The sequence below is a fragment of the Equus asinus genome, chromosome 30 (assembly GCF_041296235.1).
Source record: "Equus asinus isolate D_3611 breed Donkey chromosome 30, EquAss-T2T_v2, whole genome shotgun sequence".
NCBI classification, from domain to species: domain Eukaryota; kingdom Metazoa; phylum Chordata; class Mammalia; order Perissodactyla; family Equidae; genus Equus; species Equus asinus.
The window spans coordinates 19,065,379-19,090,711 of record NC_091819.1 but is presented as its reverse complement, the minus strand read 5'-3'; the positions used below and the strand labels follow the sequence as shown (position 1 = coordinate 19,090,711).

Genomic DNA, 25,333 nt, shown 5'->3' with positions numbered 1-25,333 from the left:
TGAAAAGATGCTCAACATCACTAATCATCAGGGAAATACAAAGCAGAACTACAATGAGATATCACCTCACGCCTGTTAGAGTGGTATCATCAAAAAGATAAGAGCTAACAATTGTTGGCAAGGATGTGGAGGAAAGGGAACCCTTGTGCACTGTTGATGGGAGTGGAAATTGGTGTAGCTACTATGGAAAACAATATGGAGCTTCCTCAAAAAATTAAAAACAGGACGCCGGCCTGGTGATGTAGTGGTTAAGTTTGCACACTCTGCTTTGGCCGCCCAGGATTCATGGGTTCTGATCCTGGGAGTGGAGCTATAAACCGCTCATCAAACCATGCTGTGGTGGCCTCCCACATACAAAAGAGAGGAATATTGTCACAGATGTTAGCTCAGGGACAACCTTCCTCAAGCAAAAAGAGGAAGATTGGCAATGGCTGTTAGTTCAGGGCCAATCTTCCTCACCAAAAAAATAAAAAATAAAAATTACAAATCCCCCCCCCCCCCCCCCCCGCCCCAGAACTACCATATTATCCGGCAATCCCACTTCTGGGTATATATTTTCAAAAGAAACAACATCAGAATCTCTAGGAGATACCTGCACTCCCATGTTCATTGCAGCATTATTCACAGTAGCCAAGATAGGGAAACAATCTGAGTGTCCATCTCATGGATGGATAAAGAAGATGCAGTATATATATTCAATGGAACATATTCAGCCATGAGAAAGAAGGAAATCTTGCCTTTTGTGACCACATGGATGGACCTTAAGCGCATTATACTAAGTGAAATAAGTCAGACAGAGAAAGACAAATACTGTGTGATCTCACACATATGTGGACTCTGAAAAAGCTGAACTCATAGAAACAGAGAAGAATGGTTGTTCCCAGGGGCTGAGGGGGGGAAATGGGGAGATGTTGGTCAAAGGGCACAAACTCCAGTAAAGGACGACTAAGTTCTGGGGATCTAATGTACAACATGGTGATTCTAGTTAACAATACTGTATTATATACTTGCTAGTTGCTAAGAAAGTAGATCTTAAGCGTTCTCACCACAAAAAAGAGGTGGTAATTATGTGAAGTGATGAAAGTGTTAACTAACACTACTGAGGTAATCATTTCTCAATATATAAGTGTCTCGAAGCAATAATGCGTTGTACATTTTGAACTTATACAATGTTATATGTCAATAAAGCTAGGAAAAATTATATAGAGATATCTACAAGTGCATGCTTTTTAAAAAGTATATATTTTCAATATATTTTATAATATAATAAACACATACATTTTTACTAGAGAATAGATGCTTTTATTTAATTCAATATTTGCTTTATGGAGTAAGTATACAAAGATGACTTGAAATAACTGGAAAAAAACCCCTGGTGTAATTACTACCATCACTGAGTGCATCCCAAAGCTAAGAATCGTTTTGTGGACTTCGTATAGATTATCCCTAATCCTCACGAGAAGGCTGTGATTTTATCCCCATTTTATAGAGGAAGAAACCAAGGCCCAAGATCAGAAATATCCCCAAGGTCACTGAGCTCGTCATTTGTGGAAACAGAATGCACACCCAGTAGGTCTGCTGACTCCTTCCCTTGCCCAAACTTCAGACATTTGCATAACACAACCGTGGTTTATGCCGAATCACAAACCACCTCTACTCTTATTTACTTAATGCTTTTCTTTAACTTTATTCAGATTTTTAAGAAACCCTAAACCCATTTATTTAAAAAGGAAACCTTATATGGATACCTGTGCAATTTGCAGATGTAGGAGGTCACTGAAATGATAAATGGGCTACAGATAAAATGCTACCTAATTCTAACTAGAAACTATTGCCTATAGAGGTCTTTGGACGTCAGGTCTGTTCTTTCTTTTTTAAAAGAGGTTTTTCTCACGTGTTGCCAGAAGTTAAAGACTTCCTATCACTAAACGGAGGAGCATCACTCTCTCTGTGCAGTCACCATTCTCTCATGTGGTACCCAGGCGCCACCTACAGTTGTCTTGAATTCCCACAGTGGTAATGCTCCTGCCCTCAAGACTGGCCTATACTAAGCGTGTCTTTCCTCTCTACAGCTGTGAAATACAAATAACTTCCAAACAGTCCTGCACACTGTGTGTCATGGAGGGGGGACTTCAAATCCTACAGAGTTATTACTAGCAATCAAATCAGATTAGATTATTGTTATCAGTAACGTTTTAGATTTTGTGGAATATTTTCACTTACATTGCTGTATCCAGTTTTATTATCACCATATTGATAAAGTAAAACTGTGCCTATTAATAAAGATTTACGGTTGCTGTCCAGCTGGGTGAACCAGATTTTGCAGTAATTATAAGCGTACACTGATACATTAGTGTTCTTCTGGAGAACTCAGTATCTTTTCAAATATTTTCTTACTTTATCCTCCCTGCATTCCTTCAGGTAGAGAGGCATGGGTATGTATCACTGTACTTTAAAACTGGGGAAACCGAGACCTGAAACTGTGCCTTAATTGAGGCACACCCCATGGTTCAGAGACAGGGCCTGGCTAAAATTATGTCTTCTGATAATTAAGGAACTGCAGCGAGATCACGGCTTGGCGCAGCTCTTCTGATAGGTGTCAGACGTGGTAGGGTCCCCAGATTTTCAAAGCCATGTCCATTCTTTGCTCCTGCCACCCCTTGCAGAGTGCACAGCCTGGAGATCGAGGGCAGGGACTGTGGCGAGGAGGCGGCCCAGTGGATAACCAGCTTCCTGAAGACGCGGCCCTACCGCCTGGTGCACTTCGAGCCTCACATGCGACCGAGAAATTCTCACCAAATAAAGGATGTGTTCCGGCCCACAGACCAGGTCAGAGGAGCATCCCTTGGCTTTGGTGTGCCCTGTGGAAGGCTGGCTGTCTACAGTCCGTCAGGCAGAGGAGCATGTCTGCTAAGCTCAGCTTTGTCATGTTGCCAGGCGGCCCCCCACGCCTGGACATGCAATAGGCAGAAATAAAGCCCTTCCTTTGGGAGCGTGATCCGTGTTTCCTGTTTTGGGGGATTCTTGCATTTTTGCCCATGAGCATCTGCCTTCCTGTTTATGTAAGCCTTCCAGTGGCAGCAGGGTTTCAACACTGTTCTACGCTGGTGTCTTTTCCACGCCATTCTGTAATTGCATGTGGAGTCCAGCCTTTTTACAGTGTGATTGCAATTGCACAAATGAGTGTGGCTACAGAGATCCACAGACCTAAAATGACCAGACTGGCTCTTCAGGGAACAAGGCCATAAGGGTTCCTTGTAAAAGTAGGGTTGGTAGCACAATGTCATGTAGCACAATTACTATGGCCTTTCAAAAAAATTATGGGCAACATAAATACTCCACGTTGATTTGCAGGTTGTGTAAAAAATAAATATCCATGGAATCAGTGAATATTTTTTATCACTCATAAGAGGTCATCCAACCCAACCACCTTACTAGACCTTTGAGAAATTGGAGGCTTAGCAAGATAAAGTGACTTCCCCAAGGGCACTTGCCCAGGGGCGTTCTAGGATCCCAAGGCCATGTTCTCTTCACTCCATCATGTAATTCTTGTTATTGGCAAGGCTATCTGAGTCCTCTGAATCACTGTGACTTTTCTATAAAAAGAACTAAAGAAATACAGTCATGTGTCAACAATGGGGAGAGTTTCTGAGAAATGCATCGTTAGGCAATTTCATCCTTAAGTGAATACCACAGAGTGTACTTACACAAACCTAAATGGTATAGCCTACTCCAGACCTAGCTTGTATGGTACTAATCTTAGGGGACCACTGACATATATGCGGTCCTTCATTGACCCAAATGTCATTATGTGGTGCATAACTGAACTTAGAGAGAGAGAGAGAGAAAGAAAGAGTGTGTGTGGGTGTGTGTGTGTGGGTGTGTGTGTGTGTGGCAGGGGGTAGGGAGAGGAGAGGGTTCCAGGAACTAGACACATGTGACCTCTGAGAACTTCCCTTGTGTGCCACATTATAACAATTTCTATTTCCTTACCAGATTGCTTACCCAGATGCCAGCCCATTTTTGATCTTTTCTGAGGCATCATTGGCAGATCTGAACTCCAGGCTGGAGAAGAAAGTTAAAGCCACAAACTTCAGGCCCAATATCGTGATTTCAGGGTGTGGTGTCTATGCAGAGGTAACACTATGCTGTCCTTGCCCTTTTTCCTTGGGTTTCACTTTTTTTTTAAGGTATGAGGGTCTTCAACGTTGGACTAGGTTATTCCAAAGGATGCATTATTCATTGGCCCTATACTACCCGACAGTTCAATTTTTGGATTTCTTGAGCACCTGATCAGTGCAGACTTCTGCATGGTGGATACAAATAGAGATGAGGTAGAGATGCTGGTGTCAAGGAGCAGTTTAGGTCTGAGGCTTCTAAGGAGAATTCCCAAGGAGGCGGATTCTTTTTTGAGCCAAATTTGCTTAGCGTGGAATACACGATCCGTGCGGGCCATGGAACAAAGACAGAATGAGCTCACGTCTTGTTGAAGATGACTTTCCCTTGGGGAGTACAGGTATTTGTAGCATGGCTGCTGGAGGGTGGGGGGTGGAGGGGCTTTGGCCCCAAGCTGAGATGGCACTGCCCTAAAACTCTTCCAGTGCCACCTTCAGTCTGGCCTCAGATGTCTGCACTGTGCCTTAGCATGAAGGGTTTCCAATGTACCACATGATTCTGGCAGCAGATTTACCCTCATAATTGCCTTTGGAGGTCTCATTTGATTCTCTCCTTGTCTACCGTGAAGACAGAGGTTGGTGGCCGTAGGCTCAGTGAGGAGCAGCCACCCAGCTGTGGGGACTCCACAGAGGCTCTGGCCGTCAGATGGGAATTCAGGAGTTCTGGTTGTGCCTGTGTTTGTAGATGGGAAGGGAAAGGTAAAGGACACAGGAAAGGCCCACTCTTTGTGCACTGGGAAGAATGGAGTCTAAGTGACGAGTTCTAACCCCTTATACTCAGGGGAACAAATTCTGTCTTTCAGTTTTGCTGTGAGGAGGCAGCAAGGTGTGCCGAAAGAGAAGCAATCTAGAAAATTCCTAGAAAATTCATTCCCACATTCAAACCAGAGGGTCTGAGGTCTGCCTTCATCTTCCTCCCTGACCTCTGCGTGACTTTGTGCAGTCCCTCTAACTCTCACTTCCCTCCCTGGAAGGTGGGGTGACCATTGCTCCCCAGGGTTGCCTTAGAGGTTTGTTAAAAGATCAATTTGGATAAGGTAACTTATGAAAAGTACCAATGCAATGTCAGTCAATGGATGGTAATAAAAGTACGCCCAAATGTTTTATATGAGGTGCTCTATACTCAGTCGGAACACTCCAAGCTTATCATTGTCTTCTAAAGATGGCAAGTCAGCTCCTTGCGTGAGGCGGGTGAACGGCGTGCATTGTCCCTCAAGACCCTGGGGTGGGCTGTCCCTCCATGTTCAGTTCTTGCTCATGCCCACCACAGGTCAGCCTGACTTAGACTTGAGGGAAAATCAGTGTTGGTTGCCTCTGACCGTCTTGTTGATATTCATCTTGCACCAGCTGTGGCCAGGAAAGCCATTTCTCCGGTGGGTTTTCCTTCTCAGGCCACAAGAAATGAGAGGGAGGATTTCTAATTCATGCTCCCATTGTGCTTTGCATATGTTGTCTCTTTTATTCCGGGCAGCAGGCCTGGAAGGTGGAAGCTAGCATTCTTGTTTTATAAGCCAGAAGGGAGGGCCTTGGGGAGGTGACCCGGTTCCTCCAAGGCCACACCACAGTAAGGAGCAGGGGAGCCGGGTCTCAGACCCAGACCGCGCCACAGGCCCAAGGAGCTCTGAGGGTCCCAGGGGGCATGTGTGAGATCCAGACACCTGGATTCCAATACGCCTGCTCCAGTAAGTGGCCATATGACCGCGGACAAGTCCTTGAACCCCTGGAGGCCTCTGCCTCTTGCAGTTATAAAATGTGGATAATTTCAGCTGGCCTCTGCCCAGTTGAAACGTGAGAATCAAGGTTGATAATTGGTGGAGAAGCTTTAAGACATAGAGAGTGCCGTGGAGAGGTGGCAATCGTTTTGTTCCTTTAATGAGTAGAGGAGCTTGGCACAGACAATAGCTTTCTCCCTGACCACAGCCCCCTTCAAGCTCCCTGCACCATGTGATCTTTGTGTCATGGGTCATGTTGAGGACATTGCCTACCCCAAAGTTCTGAGATAGTACCACGAGGTGATAGGACCTCCGAGGTAGGAAGTTTCTTTGAACTGGATCTTGTCCTTGAAGGCGTTCTCCCGCTTTCTGACTCGGAGCATTCCCTAACTGGGAACATTTCATATTTTAACTTGGATGTTAATACCACACTCTGGCTGAGCTGGCCTGTCTCTACTCATGGTTCTGATCTGTGTTTTTCAAAACCTTCCCTATGCTGAGGACTCCCTCACCAATATCCTTACACCAGAACTCTCCCACCACCGTCTCCGTATTTCTCCCTGGATGTCTCATCTCAGCTTCAGCATGTCCAGGACTGAGGGCTGAATTTCCACTCCAAAGACAGCTCTGCCTGGGCTTGCTCATCTGGGTAGGTGGCAGCTCTGACTTCCAGTTACTCAGGCCTCAAACTGGAAACCACCCTTTGTTCTTCTCTTTCTCTCACTTCCCACGTTCAAACAGTGGACAGATCTTGGTGGCTCTGTCCTCTTCCCATCCTCCTCCACTCCCTCCCTGGGCTGTCACCACCCTCTCTCACATGGTTTTTTGTGATTGCCTCCCAGCTTCTACCTTTGACCGACCCCTGCCATCATACGTGGTCTATTCTCAACGCATTGATCAAAGTAATCCTGTAAATGTAATTCGCATCATGTCATTCTTCTCAAAACCCTCTCGTGGTTCTCTCTCTCTCTTCAAGTAAAAAATGGGATCCTTATGATGACTATCAAGGCCTTGTGTGATCCCATGCCCTGCTAGATCCAGGGCTCCATTTCCTATCTCTCTCCCCTTCTCTCTCACTCTGCTCCAGCCATGCTGGCTCCTCACCCCAGGACCTTTGCACATGCTGGTGTCTATGCCTGGCATACCTTCCCTCACATATCTGCATGGCTTGCTCCCTTACCTCTTTCATTTCCCTGCTGAGGCCTTCCCCTCCTCTTCAGTGAGGCCTTCCCTGACTGCCCCGTTCCCGGCTTTGCCTGCACACCCCAGTACCCTCCAGCACATGTCCCCGCCTGACACACTGTGTTTACTTGGGTATTGTTTGTTGTCTGTTTCCCCTATACACGCTCCTTGAGAACAGGACTTGACCACTGCTGTACCCCCAGCTCCTAGAAGAGAGCCTGGCACGTAGGAAGTGCCCACTAACTCTTTGTGAAATGAATGAATGAGTCAAGATTGGCCAATTGAAGAAGGAGGAGGAAGCATTGAGGGAGAGGGAACATGTGCAGGGCTCTGGAGAAACGAGAGAACTGCCGTCTTGCAGCCTTGGGGTTCAAGAGGGGACAGGGGCTGAGAGAAAAGGTCCTTGGTGTCAGGATTTTGGGGTCTGGGAAGGATTTTTAGGCAAGAGAGTGACAGAAAGCGGTTTGCATCGTACGAATCTGTGGGAGAGTCTGGAGAAGGGGCCAGGTGCAGCTGGGGGAGAGCTGGCTGTCACAGTCAACCGGGAGGGAAGCTGAGCACCTGCATGGAAGCTTCTGGAAAGCAGACCCACTCATCATCTCAGAACCCACCTCTCAGTGATTGTGGCCCTTCTCTGCTTCCCTTCACGCCCATCATTTGTGCTCCTGGTCCTCACTTCTTCAGCCTTCACTTCTGCCCTATGCCCAGCAGGGAAACTGATGCCACCCTTCTCCCCTCCCTGACCACAGTCTGACCTTCTCCTGCTCATTGTCACCCTGCCCTTTGGACCTATGGGTACCACTTCTGGGAACTTTTGTCTCGCTGGATGTACTGCCATTGACTGCCCTCTCTTGCTCCTTTGCTGTTTGTCTCTTCCTCACTCAGGCAGGGGCTTCCAAACTCTCTGGCCTTGGCCGTCCTTTCTACCTCCCCTTGGTGATCACGTCCTCTCCTGCAGCTTCACCATCTGTCACCCTTATGTAGGTCCTTTCCAAATGTCCAACCGTGGACTCCCTCTGGAGTGCTGGGCCCACATTTCCAACTAGCTGTGGGGCATTTTCACATGTTGACATAGCAAACTTGTCCTTACGTGCTCCCCACCCCACAGCCCCATCACCTCCTCAAACTCCTTCTCTTCGCTTCGCAGTTTCTGTCAAGGCACCATATTCTTTCTTACCCCCTGGCTCGGAGCTTCTAAGTCACCCGTGGCTCCTTCCTCGCTCATATTCCTTTCAGCTGCAACCACATCTGCTCCCTTTCTGTTCTGGGCCAGCAGCTAGATCACACCTTCATAATCTCAGTCAGGACCACTGAGTGGTCCTGGATGTGGCCACAGCCAAGCCTCCCAGAGCACCAGTGTGATCTCTTCTACTCTAAAAATTTGTGACAAGTAGTCAGCATTGCGGCGTTGCTTGAAAGGCTTCAGTGACTCCTCGTTTCTCAAAAGCTCTGAACTGCCCACTCCATCATTCAAGTCCCTCCATAATCTCTCCACAATTTGCTTTCCCAGCCTTTATTTCCAATAAAAGCTCTGAGAGGCAAACTGGACCGAGAACCTAATATATATTCTCCTGTCTCCTGGTTGCCTCGAATCTTGCCCCTTGCCCCCACTTAGAAACCCTTGCTCTTCTTTAAAAGCCTGGGTGAGCACCCACCTCCCCTGTGAAGTCTGCTCTGATCACCAGACCCAGAAGAGCTGCCTCCCTTCTCTAAAGCCACACCATGCTGTGTCTGTGCCTCTCCCACACCTGGATTGTCCCGTTTAAATTTCTTATCACCTCCACGTAATGTGTTCTGGTAGGAAGACTTTCAAGGGCTCTTCAGGTTTAAATACAGTTCTGGCCCACAGTGTGAGCTCAGCATATAATAGTTTCTCCTTTTCCTCCCCTTTGCCAAATAGATACTTTCATTATGGTACAATTTTTACCTTATTTACTTGTGACTCAATCCCTAGTGGGTTTTTTTTTTTTTTTTTGGTAAGGAAGATTGGCTCTGAGCTAACATCTGTAGCCAATCTTCCTCTTTTATTTTCTCCCCAAAGCCCCAGTACATAGTTGCAAATCCCAGGTGTAAGTCTCTCTAGCTTCTATGTGGGACACCACCACAGCATGGTTTGATGAGTGGTGTGTAGGTCCGTGCCCAGGATCAGAGTTGGTGAACCCCAGGCTGCCGAAGCGGAGCACATGAACTTAACCACTTGGCCATGGGGCTGGCCCCCTCCAGCAGTTTTTATTGCGCATTTAATTTCCTAACTGGAACCCTCTTATCTCTTTTTGGATCTTTTATGGTTTTAGGACCACAGTGCCCCCTAGTGGATAAGTGCACATAGAACAGGCCGGGGCTGCTCTAATCCCGTGTGCCCAGCTTTACATGCAGTTAAGACCTATTTTATAATTAAAAAAAAAAAATCTGCGATACACATATCAAGAACGCTACACGCTATCAGAATTAAATTGTGAGTCTGTCTCTGGCTCGTGATCAACAAAGGCCTGGGCAGGTTTGTTTTAACTCACGGATTTTTGTCTCCAGACCTCAGCCAGCCAGCACTTCCTTCTGAAGGTGAGGTCAGAACGGCAATCAGATGTCCTTTGTCCCCTCAGCGTCCTTCTTTCTAATGGTGGCCCCCTCTGCCTGGAGTCTCCTCACCTTTCTTTTGTGCCTCTCAAAATCTCCATCCTGTGAGACTCAGTTCGGATCCCATCTGTTCCCTAAACTTCCCGGGACCAGAGGAGCCTGAGGATTTCTTCTCTAAAGGCCAGAATAATTCTCACCTGCACAATTACACCAACCCATAGTGTGTGGCCTGATTAGGCTTTTTCTCAAAGTTTCTGGACCTTTTTAAAAGAATATTGATCATGAACATTTCATATATGTGTTTTGTATCTCCCTTGCTGGGTGCCAAGGGCGCAGTGCATTGATTTGGTTTGTCCTGAAAGGTAGGCACCAGTGACCCAGGCCATAGGCTAATGCCCAAGGAGCTTCCTGGGCTGGAGATGCGAAGAAAAAACAAGGCTTTGGGGTCTGCTCTTGATTTGTGCATCTCTGGCCAAGGGAGATAATGCAAGATCTACTCAAGGACTTAAGGATCTTAATCCACTTTAGGCATGCACAAGGGGATCTGATACAACCTAGAATAATGCTGCCTCTCCACACCCCCTCCTCTCTTTCACTCTCTGTCCCCTCCATTCCCCACCCCACCTCCTTGAGTCAAGCAGGATCAGTCAGGGAGACTGCCTGTAGGAGGTGAGTTTCTGTCCCAGTTTTACAAGTAGAGCAGAGGGAGCATTTCATTGCAGGGGAATGAACTGACATTTCAAAGGCACAGAGGGACTGGGAAGGTCATCCAGGATGGATGTAAAAGTCCGCCATCTTTGATGTAAATGGCTTCATTAGGTGTCACTTCCTGTGAAGTCCCTACCTAGGGGTGTCAGGGCTCGGGCTCAGAAGTGCTTATGCAAATTTTGTGCTTTATTCCTTAGGATTCATGGCATGAGCTTCTTATCGGTGACGTGGAACTGAAAAGGGTGATGGCTTGTTCCAGGTAAGTCTCCTCCACCTTGTGCGGGAGAGGGGGGAGGGCCAAGGTCACTCGGCTTTGTCCCTTGAATGATGCTCTGTGTGTGTGTCCAGGTGCATTTTAACCACAGTGGACCCAGACACCGGGATCATGGACAGGAAGGAGCCGCTGGAGACCCTGAAGAGGTAGGACTGGGCGGCTTAGTGTCTCCAAGAGGAAGTGGTGAAAAAAAGACCACTCACACATGGTCTTGAAGCAGAAGGGGGTCCTAATAACTGGGTAATTTGGAAAACATTCCTGGGTGTTTTGGTCCCTAGAATGCCTGCTCGCACAAATAACTTTATTTTTCATTTAGAATTCGTGATTCAAACAAATCAACTTTTAAAAAAAACATTGTTTAGATATTTTGGCAGATTTTATTACAGATGGAGAATTACATGATACCAAAAATTTGTTAGGTGTGATAATGGTATCATGGTGATATAAGAAATATCTGTATGTTTTAGAGAGGTGTGTTGAAGTATGTAGGAGTGAGGTGACGAGCTGACATGATGACTGGGACATGCTGTATACTATTTTAGCAAAAAAAAAAAAAATAAACAAGGACTCATGGAAAAACCTGTCAAAATCTTGATAAACAGAATGTGCGTGATGATGAGTGGGGATTCACTGCACTATTCTTTCTACTTTTGTTTTTACATTAAAATTTTCAAAACAAAAAAATGTTAAGTTAAAGACAATTACAGAGAATAAGTTTAAATTGCATAGAAAAATAGTTAAGATAACATTAATTTTAAAAAGCTGATGACAAAACAGTATAGATAGTATTTACTATTTTATTTTTTTAAATTTTGTTTAAAAATATATAAATGTATATAAGTAGATAAAAGGCTGGAAGGTTATGAACCAAAATGTTAATGGGGTTACCAATGCCTTTTGGTAACGGAATTGTGGGGAAAAATATATGTATTCTTTTTTTTCTTTTTTAAAGATTGGCACCTGAGCTAACAACTGTTGCCAATCTTTTTCTTTTCTGTTTTTTCTCCCCAAATACATAGTTGTATATGTTAGTTGTAGGTTGTTCTGGTTATGGCATGTGGGACGCCGCCTCAGCATGTCCTGATGAGCGGTGCCAGGTCTGTGTCCAGGATCCGAACCAGTCAAACCCTGCGCTGCCAAAGCGGAGTGTGCGAACTTAACCACTGGGCCACAGGGCGACCCCCAAATATATTCTTATATATAGTCTCTAAATGTTCTATGATCAGCCTGCATTACTTTTGCTCAAACAATAATTCAGGATCCATGCACTTCAGTGCTGTTATCTGCCAAATCTGGGACTGAGGTCTTGCTGAAGCTCTGAAAGTGAACTAATGATGCTGGTCTTCACTGGTCCCTTCCACGTTGAAGGCAGGGTCACAGGTGTGTGTGGGGGTGTCAGGTCTCCTTGCTGCAGCTCCTGAGACCCTCAGCCTTGACCCTGACTTGTGCCCCCAGGTGTCACTTGTAGAGGGGGTGTGGGGAGGAAGGGAGGTTGTGACAACTGCTTTGGGCAAAGCCCTGGAAGACTTGGGGAAGGAACGCAGTTGAGGTGTGGCCATGTGACGTCAAAACCATCATGAAAGAGCACATTCCAGGGAAGTCATGCTGGGGTTTGTGAGACCAGACTCGCCCCCTGCAATGTGAGTCCTGTTGCTCACGGCCTTTTTTGGGCCAATGATTTAGGTCCCTTTGATCAGCACTAGTCCCTCCCTCCCCATCCTGCTGTTTGAGAATCTACTATCTGGCCCCGTCCCTGGGCCAGCTGAAGCCTGGGGTGACTACTGTCATCCCAGCCTACGCGTTACCCCCAGGGGTGAGACTCTAGGCCTGACGTCTCTGGCCAGCACCTGAGTCCATGGAGACCAGCGTCCTGCATGAGGGCCAGGCTACAGCAAGGTAGACAGCTGGCATGCAACAAGCCAGGCCACAAGGCAGAGAGAGGGAGTCAGGAGTGAAGTCCAGCACGGTGGGTCAAGGGGAGCTAGGGAGAGGAATTCCTGAAGTGAAGAGCAATGGCTGCTTTTCATCTGAGTGCCCCCCTTGGGTGTGGATTTGCAGGGACAATCAAAGAGGGGGTTACAGACCAGCCTGAGGCAAATCCCATCATTTTGAGGAATGTTGTATTTTTCTCAACACTCAAAACAGCATTAATTAATTTTTCTGCAAAAAGTCAATACGAAGGAACACTTAACATGTGTATATTTCACTCCATGTAAATCTTACTTCCCCTAAAAAGTAAAGAACGTCTTAACACTAGGAAACGATATGCCAGCTGAACCGTTTAGGGGTGAAGTCTACTCATGTCTGCAACTTACTTGGAAATGCAAAAAAGTGACGATGGGTTGACGGATGGACAAATTCATGATAAAGGAAATACGCTGAAAAGTTATGTCTAGAGTGCAGGTGATTGATTGGTAAATGGGTAATGGGATTGGTAAATGGGTGCTCGCTGTAAAATTCTTGTAACTTGTTTGTGTGTTTGAGAATTATCACAATAAAATGTGGAGGGAAGAGTTCCTGTGCGTGGTGGAACACTGGTGAGGGGAGCAGAGTTTTGAGAAGCAGCAATGCCAGACATAGCTGTTCCTCAAAACGTGCTTGCTCCTCTCCATCAGAACAAACCAGCATTCCATCTCCCTGCTTTCCTGTGGCTGCAGAGGAGCTCCAAAGAGAAGAAAGGCAGGGTGGGTCAGGACAGAACCCTTGATGGGAGTCAGGAAGCCTGCTCTGTCTCACATGACTTGTGATCATCAGGACCCCTCTCACTCAGGCTGTGGGTGTTCCCTATAAAATAAGCTGGGGACGGGGCAGATCTCAATGATCCTATGTGCAAACCAGCCAAGTGATCTGGGGAAATGATGGTCGTCCTTTCTTATGAAAAAGAGAGCATGTTCTCTCTCTTCTTCCAGCACATTGCTTGGTGCCTGGCACCTTTCCCTCTGGATTGCGAAAGTTCTGTGCTTGCAGGAATAGCATCCTGAAATTTCTCCATGGGTTTAGGCTGATTCTCTGAATCTTCTGAATTTTGGGCACCCTCCCTCCATTGGGAGCCTGTGTTTATAGAAGGAGCGTGATTGACCCCAAACACAGAGTGAGGGCAGGCAGGCGGGGGTCACAGGGAGCCAGCACAGCTCTCCTGATCTTCTGCAGGCTTTCTGCAGCCCGACAATCCCACCGTAATTGCTTCTAATACCCCAGGAGACGGAGCAGCCAGCCTAGGTGTCTTCCCCTATCTCTTCCTGAGATTTAAATTGCCATAGATGTAGTAATTTATGTTCTCTGCAGGACAGGTGGCCATAAATCGGGAAGAGAACGGCCTGGCTGCATGACATAAATCATGGGAAGCGAAGAAAACTGGTGTCAAGGACGCCCTCTCCGCTCTCGGGCAGGTTGCTGGGAGCTGCATGGCCTTCCATCTGCCTGTGTCCCCCCCACCCCCGGTGCCCAAGGGCCTTGTTGCTTCTGAGAATGCGAGTTCTCAGCAGGGAGACCTCTCTGCCGGCCTTAACTACTGATGTCTGTCACTAACAGGCAGGGTGTAAGTTGGCAAAGCAAGGAGAGAAACAGAAATACGTCTGGCACTGCAGGACATCTGCAGGCCGGAGGCACGAGGCCTGTCTGCCAGCAGCAGAATATGAAGATGGAATTACTCTTTGCTTTCTTAAGGGAGAGTGACTTCTACACTGACTTCCACGGCTTAACTGCTGCGAGCCTGTCATTGTTGCTTCCTTAACGTCTTGCTCCTAATAGAAAGAACAAAGCACGTCAGCTCTGAAGACGCAAAAGTTTTGTCGGATGCATGAATACTTTGACAATAAGGACGTCTGCCACTGGCTGCTTGGGTTAGGCTGTGCTGTGCTGAGCTAAAGACAGAAGGATATAGTGGTGGTGATGCTGTGGGAGGAGACAGACACTCCTACCCTGATCTGGCTCTGTCTCACGCTACTTGTGTGACATTGGCTAGTCATTTAGCATCTTGATGACTCAGTTTCTTTATTTGTGAAAACTGGGCTAATCCCACCTCTCCTGGTTCGCTCTTCTGGTTGATTAGAGTAAGGCAATAAGTACGATATTTTTAATAGATGGGAAAAAACTGTACACAATGACCCTCTGGGCTACGGTCATTGATAGCCTCAGTTTATAAACTTGACGCCTTCTGGGAGAAGGAGAAGCCTGAAGACACTTCTCTCTGTTCTCGGAGGCTGAGTAAATGAAACCCCTCTCAAACTCGCTCAGCCTCCGGTGCTCCTCCCTCCATGGACGTTCACAGTGCTATTTAGTTCTTAACCTGGCCATAGGAGGAGTAGGTTGTCAGGCCTCAGAAGTGGCCTGTGCCCCTTGATGGGGACCCAGCAGTGACCAGACACCCCACCCGTAGTCATGGCCTGGGCATTGACCAGTAAATGCGTCAACCAGGCAGAGTAAGTAATGAGCAGCCCTCACTGGTGCACAGCACTTTACAGTGTTTCCATCCACACTACACCCTTTAGAAATGGAGACCTCTGTTTAGGTTAAACAAAATTGTTTGGGCCTCCTGCTCATTAGAGTATTGCATATTTTATATTCATAGAAAGAGAAAATGCACTAAGAAATGAGCTTTTAAATGAGTTTATAATTTATTAATCCAAACAGAAATATATCTATATTTGAAAAAAGTCATAGAAGATCCACGTGTGAGACAGTACTGTGTGTTGTCTGTTGAGCACCGCTTGGTGTGCACGGGAATTCATAGCCGCTTGCGATACCTCCTCAGCCCCACAAGGGGTCGCTGGTGTTCTCATTTCTCGGGTCTTCCCGCGGGCCCTGCAGAGGCGGTGTCCGCAGGAGCTGGAGATGGGAGAGGAGTTGGGATGCTGGAGGGCCAGCCGGCAGCCACGCCGCTGCGGCCAGCCGAGAGCCACTTCTCCACTCCCAGAGCGCGTCCCGCTTCAATCCCTAGACAGTGAAATGGACTGCCACCTGCAAACCAGGCGCCCAAAGCTGTACTCGTGCGTACCACCCCCTCGCCCCAGCCGGCGCAGTTTAAGAGGCTGGGCCGAGAGGGGTGGCGGCTCCTTTGGGTCCGAAGTTACCTGGTGGGGGACTGAGTGTGTGAGTGGTTGATGGCAGGGGCAGGTGAAACCTGGGAGAGGCTAAACCTTTGTGTAGAAGGATAGATATTAACCCCCTCAATTCTGAGGCCTGTGCTTGCATTCCGGAGGTATATAAATGACCAGGCTCGCATCCTGGGTGGGAAGAGTCCTGACTCTGCAGGCAGCTAGACCTGGGTCCTGGCCCCAGCCTGACCACTTTGATCTGTGATCTTAGGCACATGGGTTACTCCTCCGAGACCCACCTGTAAAGTCGGGATAACACAAAGTCCCACGTAGGCTTGTTGTAAGGATGAAAACATAATATGTGCCATGTTTTCTACAAACTGTTAATGTATGATGCACAGAACTCTGACTCTCAATTCTCTCTGGGGATAATCAGAGCGGGGGACCCCAGGCTACAGAGCTTGGCAGCAACAGGCCATATTTCAAGCCATAACAGTAGCTGATCTGCCCCTGACCCTGAAGAGCCCACCCTCCCACAGCTGCAGACCCCCAGATGTCCCTGGTATTGCCTGCTGACAGGGGAGAGGCAGGCTAGGAGAGGTGCCTGGGTTCCCAGGGTCCAAGGTCATTGCAGACACCTGACTGCTGAGCGGGGGGTACTCTTGGCAAGTTGGGGCAGCCTGGGTCAGTAGCTCAAGGTTTTCACTCATTGGTTGATTTATTTATTTGTTTGCTCAACGAACATTTTTTGAGCGGCTCCAGTGTACCAGGCACTGTGCAAAGCTGCGGGAATACAGCAATGAACAAAACAGACATGGAGCCTACGGACGTGCAGCCTGCAGGCTGAGGAGGAGCCGAGCTCCCCAGAAGGAGGCTCTAGACAAGACCTTCTCTGTTTTCTCATTAGCCATTCTAATTTGAAGATCAAAATTAGGACCAAGTTGTTGCAATAGTTTCTTTCTTTTTTTTTTAAGCGTGGTAGAATGAAATGAATAATTCCTATAAAAATGATGTAAAATTGGAATTAGCTTAAATGAGAAACTGAAGGAAAACTTTCTCCTAGTGGAGAGTGGGCCAGAGAAGGGAGAATCTTGCCGTGTTATTCCCGCACATCTGCTGGTGTGCGTGCTTCCTGGGGCTTCTTGCATTTTTCTTCCTGACAAAGATGTTCACACTGCTTTGAATAGAGGGTTTTACTCACCAACACATTCATCCATTTAACGAACGATTGTGGGCCGCTGGTGACATATGGGACCCAGCGTTGGATGTGAGCAGTGCGAGGGGGTTAGACACAGTTCCTGCTCTCCAGGGACTCCCTGTCTTGTAAGACAGATAGATGTGTGCCCTGACACTGAAGGACAAGGCATGTGAGTGTTTGAGGGGCAAGCAGAGAAAGTTGAGGAGGGGGAAATTACGCCTGGCTGGGGGATCCTGGGCTACCTTCCTTGGAGGTGTGGCATTTGAGTTGGGCCTTGAGGAAAAGGTAGAATTCTAATGCGTGGGGAACGGGAGGAGGGCATCCCACAGGAATCTCAGAGCCAGTAAAATGCAAAGATGAAAGGATGATGAATCCAGTGCAGTGCTGTGTAGGTGCCTATAAAAGGAGCAGAGGGTGACAGGTTTGAAAAAGCTGGCTGGGGCCAGGTAGCGAGCCTTGCACGCCAGCCTGACGAGTTGGAATGTTATTCTTTAGGCTCTGGGGAGCCATTGAAAGTTTCTGAGCCCAGGAATGATAAGACCAGAGCAAAAAGAGGCAAGTAATATAGTGTAGTGTCAACAATGAATTGAAAGAGGGGGAGGGAAGGATGGGGAAGAGAGGTTGGTTAAGAAGTTAGTACCATAGTCGGAGCCTGCTTGAAGCAAGCTTGTGATCCTAGGAGAAAAGTGAGCAAATTCATATGATGCGGTGCAGGAAGAGCCAGTTAAGCTGTGGCAAGTGAGGGACAAGGTGTAAAGGATGACTCCCGGGCTCCAAGCCTGAGTGACTGGTAGGATGATGGTTCCAGTGACAGACATGGAGCAGGCAGGAGGAGAGAAGCTTAGAGAAAAAGAAGGTAATCAGGTATGTCTCCATATCTTGAGTACTTCATCTCTGAATGCTGAAAAAGGAGACATTACATGGAGGAAAGATGTGGTGATGTGGCCATTGGCTGTGTCTGTGTAGTTTCACTGGGTGGGCTGTTCACTGCACAACTCCAGGAGGCGCTGTTCTGTTATGCTGTGATGGGAATGGCGCTCTCTGGAGCTGGGCAACATGGTGGCCCTGTGTGGGGTGGATGCTCACCTCCGCTGAGAAGAAACCACATGTTGTTTGAGGTCTTGCTTCTGTTTGGCACTGACTCATCACCATCTTTCTCCTTCTGCAGTTACCGCCTGTGTGACCCTTCTGAGCAAAAGTTGTATGGAAAATCACCTCTCTTTGGACAGTATTTCGTTCTGGAAAACCCAGGGACAATCCAAGTGGGAGACCCTGTGTACCTGCTGGACCAGTAAGAGGAATCCTATGTCCTGGACTATCAGATGCCTTAAAAAAAATGTCCTCAAAAATGCCAACCCTTGAAGCACAGAGTTTTGGAACTGACACCTCAGTGTTTTCTTTAGATCTGTGATTTCCAAGTTTGTTGTCTTTTGGACTTCCTTGCATCTCAATGTTTCCAGTGTCCCAGTGCCCAAAACAAAGCAATATAGTCTTGGTAACTTAATAGGACTTCTGTAAGTCACTTAAATGGAAAGATGCGATTCTGAAAATCCCTTGTTTAACTATGATTGTGGAATAATTCTTTCTCCTTCTCCATTCTCCTACCCAGAGGGCTAACCTCCATCATCTCATTACTGCTTCCTAAGGAAAGTGGGGAGAAGAGAAAGAGGAAGAGTGGGCAAGTGAGAAGAATGTTCTGGAATGCTCTATTACCTCGTGCATGGGGCATGCAATGGAAATTAAGTAGTTCCCCAAATAAGGCTGGAACGTCACTTCCCGTTTCACCTCAAGCCCTAGACTAGCTTTTGAAAGGGCATAAAGAGCCTAACTTTCAGGAAACACTTCAGATGTTAATTTTCCATCAACATCTTGGATCTGGTAATATTGCCTCTCAGACAGCATCCATGAGGATTTGATTGATCCTTCATAGCATGCAGTACCTCAGAGCTGTAGGGCAGCAGAAATGTCAGGGGAGAAAATCAACTCATGAGAGCAACACTGCTGCCAGATTGTGATATGGAACATGTGAAAAGCAAGACAGACAAAAACGTCCTTGCCGCGAAACAAAATATCAAATATATTTCATTTATGATCCAAAACTTTCCCCAACATGTGAGAGTGGACAGTAGCACCAGAAAGGGGAAGACCCCTAGTCATGTTGTCTGAGATGCTGTTTGATGGTGCCCAGGGAAATGATGGTGCCCTTCTTGATATCAGAGCAAAACGAAATGATCTTGAAAGGAGAGGAAGCACTGACTGGTGCTGAATGACAGCTCAGTCCACGCTGTTGAAAAGATTGAAACCTGTGGATGGGGTTTAGTTTTCTATACTAGAAATTTTTTTTGAAAAAGCAGGTGGGGTACCCTCCAGGAGCCTTCTGCTTCTCTGCTGTAGGTGTTTGATTTCCTTAAAGCATAGCTATGCTCTCATGGAGTCCTCCTGGATCCTGCTGGTCCCATCAACTCATGGCTGAGTGCTTGTCCTCCAATTCAGGGCGGAAAGTTCTAGAGTCCATGGATAAGAAGAAACATGATTGTGTGATTTAAAATAAACCACTGAAAACCTTTCAAAGGAGAAAGGAAAGCATATGTCACTTCATTTAAGAACCAACATCTCATTTTTCTACTGATCGAATTATAATCCTCTAAGATCTCATGAAGTATATCTTTTATTGCCGCTTTGTCAATTTTGATTGTGTTAGGAAGCTGACTAAATCATGATGAAATGTTTCAAAACCGTAAATAAATGGAAGCCGCTTTGAATACTTTCAGATATTACTAACCTCTTGGCACAGAGTCAGGCTTTGAAGCTGACTGATGTGGATGGGCAAAGCCAATAATTCTGCCGCTGGACCAGAGCTGAGTCTCTTACAAATGGACCCGCCTACAAATGAGCATTCCTAGGTGAACACCCATCTTTGAAGGATTTGATTGTCAAGTAAACATGCTTTTTACCAAAAGGTGGGCATTTTTCCACTTTGATTTTATAGAAGAGGTTAGTAATCAACTGGAATCTCGCCTAGCTCTGAAATAAAGTTACAAATGAACAGGTGCATGTGTATATGTTTTCTGGTTGGTGGATTATTGCAATTTGTTTTCTGCATACTTGGGGTGAAGTGGAGAGTCAGAACAATTAATCAGATAACCTGGCCCATCGTCTTCCCCGATGCATCCACTTTATGCTGAAGTTACAGACAGATGGAGAGAAAAATAAGAGTTCAGCACATAGCATTACTAATGGGACCTTAGGAACCCATGGCAGAATGCACATGGGACTTAGGAAACCATGTGAATATTGGATTGAGAGCGGCCAATAATTAGGCACTGATGAGAAACTCAGGGTTGGTTTGTTGGCTATTCCTAGATACTTGTAATCAGTGGCGAGCTGAATGCCTTAGATCTGAACTTCCAACCCTTGTAAATAGTAACATCCACCTCCCCAGTGACCCAATCTCTGTCAAGGGCTACACTTCATGCAGGCCTTGTCATTCTCTGCATTGCAGGGCAATCCTCATGTGGAAGGGGTAGCCTAACACCCTCCTCATTTGTCGGGAGTCTCCTTCTGCTCCTCAGAATGTGAGGAAGATTTCCGTTTGAAGAGAGAAGTTCCAGTGACCTCTAGAGTCTCAGCGTAGTTGCCAAGCTTTCTGTCAGGGAGATTTAAAAGCCATTTACTTGTGTTTATTTTGAATTTAATGAGTTGGTTAATGCCAAAGGCAGGGCTGATGTCTCGTTTATTTTGGATACTGAACATTCGCACTCAATTGCACTTGAAATATAGGATCGGGAATATAGATCATCACAGACTCTCAGAAAGGTGATGGACATTCAAGTTCAGGCCAAAAAAATCCACCTTGATGGGTGTTTCGTTCTGGGTGACAATTTTATGTTGCAATCACAGCAGAGAGTTACAAGCCCAGAGCTGGAGATTTTGAAAAGGAGAGTGTGGGAAAGAGTCTGGGCTGGCTGTTGAAAGGCTTACTTTCTCGGCTATTCCACAGAAAAAGCTAGAACTTTACAACCAGGAGATAAAAGCAGCAACTTATACACATGGAGCAGAAAGAAATCAGGGTGGGCCTGATGGAAATAAGGCAGGTGTCTGGCAGTGAAATATACTCCTTTCCTCCTTCTTCCCTTAGTGCTATGCGGGCAGAGTGAGGAGATGCGCCTGTGGAATGGCTGCCAATTTGGTAAGAGTGTGTGTGGAGGCCAGGCAAGCTTGACTAGCCAAGTGTGACCTTGGGAACCCATCTGTGAGGCTGTCACCCACTGTGATGAAGTGCCAGGCAGGTGCCCCCAGAACTCTGAGAGGGTGACAAATTAAAGCAATCCATGATGGTGGAAAGCAGATATATGAGTCACTCAAAGGTGCCAGAGCAGCGCTCAGACCAGATTTCAACATTAGGTCTAACCAGGGTGTTGGTGCTGCACTGTAATAACACTGCACTGCCGTAAGTTTTATTGGTCCACAGAATTCTGGAAGTTTTCTTGGAGGGCTGCTCCTAAAAAAGAATTCCACAGACCAATAACTTTGGGAAGTCCTGCCTGCCTCACTCCTCTTCAAAGACCCAGCAGCCCCTTGAAATCTCTGCAGACCTGTGGGGAAGAATTCTGTTTGTGTCTAACAGCACCCTCCCCAAAATTCTGTTTCTAATCACCTTTTGAGTAATGCTGCTCTGGTCTCTAGAGGGAGCGCCAGCAAGGGGCAAGGAAGAGTGATTAGCAGGAGAGGTGCATTCATAGGAAGACTGAAGAAACTAAAAGGCTCCCTTGCCACATGGAGAAGGCCTCTCTTGGGATGCTTCCTCTTGTCTTCTCCCTCATCCCTCTGACTGGGGCAGAAGAGTGGGACTGGGGCTTAAGAAGTTGAAGGAGGTGTGGAGAGGGTATCTTAGACCAGCTCTCCTATTATGGGTCTTAGGGAGAAGCATTCCCTTTCTTTGGACTCATCTCCAAACCTGCGTTCATGGATGGATAGGGTGGATGAGGGTGAGTGGGGGAACACAGAATCTCTAGTCCTGGCCTTAGGACAGTGCCACATAATAATAGTGCTCCAGGATGCTTCGTGCTCCAGGATGCTTCATGCTCCAGGGAGGGGTGCCGTCTTTCTGTCTGTCAACTTTATCTTTCCATTGCAACTCCTCTCAGTGGGAGTTGTCTCCCACCACATTATGCAGAATTACTCCGGGGGTCCTACTGCCCCTGACCATACATATTTATTCACTTTATACTATGATCTCATATTTTCACAAGAACAGACATTGTTGGCTTCTACCACTTTCTTAGAAATGGACAAGTGAGTTATGATAGCATCTGAAGTTACCCAGTTTCAAGCAAGGAGAAGAATCTGGCTCATTACCACCAATGTTCCTGGAATTAGGATAGTAAAAATGTACCTGAGGTATCCCTTTGTCTGCTCTGACTGCACCATCTTCAGAGGAAGAGGCCCAGGCCACTGCTGTGACTATGATCCTGCTCTCCCTCAAAACACAGCTGATAGGGGACCAGTGGGGCCAACTGGTCCCATGCTCTTCAGCCTAGTGTGGAGAGAGGAGTTGCTTTCATCACATTAATAGTCTTCCTGGACAGGCTGTAAGTTGTATTAAGTAACAAAAGGGGCTGAGAAGTGACTTCCCATCCAACTTCTTCCAAGGCTGATTTTGATGGGTGGGTCAAGTTCACTCACGTTTGGCTCTTGACCAATCTAATCTATTCACCCTTGGTGGTCTTCAGTTGTGCTCCTTTCACAGAGCACTCTAGACTGCTCTTCCTCCTTCCTCTCTCAGGAAGCTTACAGCTCCTGATTCCTTCTCTTCATTCTCTTCTCTATACCCTCTACCAACCCCTGACTGGTGTCTTCAGTGGTGCAGATTCCCAGTCCTTGTGGAGCCTTGGGGGATCTAAGTTGAGTCTAGCTTCTCTCTCTCTCTCTCTTTGGGATTCGCTAGGAGTACTGTAAGTAAAGTACTATTGTCATAATTATTTCTGATTAATATTTTTACACTTAATAAAAAATTGAGTTTACTTGGTCTGGGAGAAAGGCACCTTCCAGATGACTTGCCCAGCAATTAGAGCAGCTTGTTAGTCGGAGGCCCAGGATGGCCGAGGACAGCTGGAGAGCTCTTCTTTGCAAGCAGCTCTGGTTAACATCAACCAGGAAAGCTTTTTGTAAACACATGAATAATTGATTGTCCAGTGCTCACATAGCTACCGAGGATCTGAGCCCGTATGACTCATTTGCGAGCCATTCCTGTCGTCTGGATGCCATAACATTGGAGGAATGATGATCGTTTCTTGGAGATTCTTCTGTGGCCAGAGTTGCCAAGACCAAGGCTGTAATGGTTTGTTATGATGACCTTTGTTATTCCATTAGGCTCAATTGCTTTAAAAAATGATGTGTGCATACTTTAGGAACGGTTTTACCCTTTACGTTGACCTGACATCATAGTTTATATTACAAAATGTATTAATGACAGAGGAGTGTTTTCATGTCCCAAGGACAAATTTTAACAACCATAATCTGCCCTTAGTCATCATAAATATAAATGTATTGGTCAAACAGATCTCGTTAATGTGGCCAAGATAAATGCAAGTCTATATTTTAAGGCAGTTGAAGTCCTAGAGAATATATTTGGAGCTTTTTGTGAGGCTAAGAGATCTTGTATATGTGCTATCAAAAGGCTGAGAAAATTAACATGTTTCTCCTCTGGTTTTGCGTTGGACAGATATAAACGTCTTGGGGATGTCGAGTAAGATTGTTCACATAGTTTCTGGACGCCACTAATGCCTGGTGGGGTGAATCTTAGTTCTTAAAGGCGTATTCTCATTATGCTCACAGTCCTTTTGAAAAGAAACAAAATAAGGATTTCAAGTTTTAGCAATGTATTGCTCAACCACATTTTCCTGAGTTAGACGACGGCATCTTAAAGTTTTAATTATGTTAATCCCCTCTGCCCCAACGTCATGCTTCCTGTGGGAGGATTCCCCTTCCCACAGATGTGTGTCTGACATTTTGCATCATTCCAGTTGGCAAACCATATCTTGGCAGATGATGTTCTGGGGATGAGCTCTAGGATGGGTTGAACACTTTGTCTTCCTCTTCATTATGCCGCACTCAGAAGTGTTGGACTTTATTGGGTGTTGTCCACATTTTAAGCTTCTCAGGCAGGAGAATAAATCCTTGTTTAAGAAATCCTTTTCAATCGTGTTTTTATTTTGAACCATAAAACTGTGTTTAAGGCAGTAATGTCTCAAATGCTATTCTCTGAGAGAGCAGACTGTTTACAGGGGTGAGTTCATCTCCCCCAGATATGGTAAACATTGTGCCATAATTAACCTCTGTGTGGATTATGGTCACCTGGCAATGATTGATGAGCACTTCAGATAAAACCATTTGCCCTTCTTCCCTTACAAGAATCTTCTAAGAAGAATCTTCCCTTCTGAATCTGCTATGGCCTTTAGCAGCACCACATATGGAGCTTTAGAAATGTGACTTTTGCCTGGAACTTCTCTGGGACTGGGGGTTGAATTGTTTTCTAAATTTTGTGGGTGTGGGGACAGTGCTGTGTGGTTTAAATTTTTTGATCTATTTAAAAAGTGAGGCACATACACCCATGTTCATAGTAGCCCTGTTCACAATAGCCAAAAGGTGGAGGCAACCCAAGCGTCAATTGACAGACGAATGAATAGACAAAATGTGATATATGCATACGATGGATTATTGTTCAGCCTCAAAACGGAAGGAACTTCTGTCACATGCTACAACATGGATGAACCTTGAGGACATTATGCTAAGTGCAATAAGCCAGTCACAAAAGGACAAAGTATGATTCCATTCATATGAAGTACCTGGTGTAGGCGAATTTGTAGAAACAGAAAGTAGAATGGTGATTGCCAGGGGCTGAGGGAGAGGAGAATGTAAGCTATTGTTTGATGGGGACAGAGTTTCAGTTTTGCAAGATGAAAAGAATTCTGGAGACTGATGGTGGTGATGGTTACACAACAATGTGAATATACTTAATACTACTGAATGGTATACTTAGAAGTGGTTAAGAGGGTAAATTTTAAGTTATATGTATTTCACCACAATTAAAAAGAAAAAAAAGAGTGAGGCACATCAGAGGCTTGGAGTCGAATTAATCCAAACTCTAAGGCCCTTCCTGGGAAGACAGCCCAGGCTGCAGCCACTGAAAGAACTCTATCTCACCCAGAACATCAAATGCTCTTCTTTCTGAGACTAAAGAGAATAAGAAATTGAAATGTAATTTCTTTAAACTTAATCTTGATTGAGGGTGAGATAATTTAACTTCAGACTTCAATTTCTTATTTTAACTACTTAGGACCTTCACTCATAAGGGGATTTTCTTTCGGACTCGGGACTCCTTGGTAATTTGATATGGAGAGGGGAGTTAAGGTCAAGCGTAGAATGTCTTATTGTTGGCATTTTATTGTTGGCGTGCCTTTGTGATATCTGGA

The 25,333-nt window shown here is 46.1% G+C and overlaps 1 protein-coding gene across 1 annotated transcript in view; it reads left to right on the top strand.

Annotated features, from left to right (window-relative positions):
• Positions 1 to 19,905, top strand: part of MTARC1 (mitochondrial amidoxime reducing component 1) — a 33,298-nt gene extending 13,393 nt beyond the window's left edge. The window contains exons 3-7 of the mRNA XM_044762835.2: positions 2,667 to 2,829; positions 3,997 to 4,137; positions 10,549 to 10,610; positions 10,700 to 10,771; positions 18,028 to 19,905. Coding sequence (XP_044618770.1) covers positions 2,667 to 2,829; positions 3,997 to 4,137; positions 10,549 to 10,610; positions 10,700 to 10,771; positions 18,028 to 18,154 — 565 coding nt within the window. The 3' untranslated portion in view covers positions 18,155 to 19,905. The remainder of the gene's footprint in view (positions 1 to 2,666; positions 2,830 to 3,996; positions 4,138 to 10,548; positions 10,611 to 10,699; positions 10,772 to 18,027) is intronic.
• Positions 19,906 to 25,333: the final 5,428 nt, after the last annotated feature.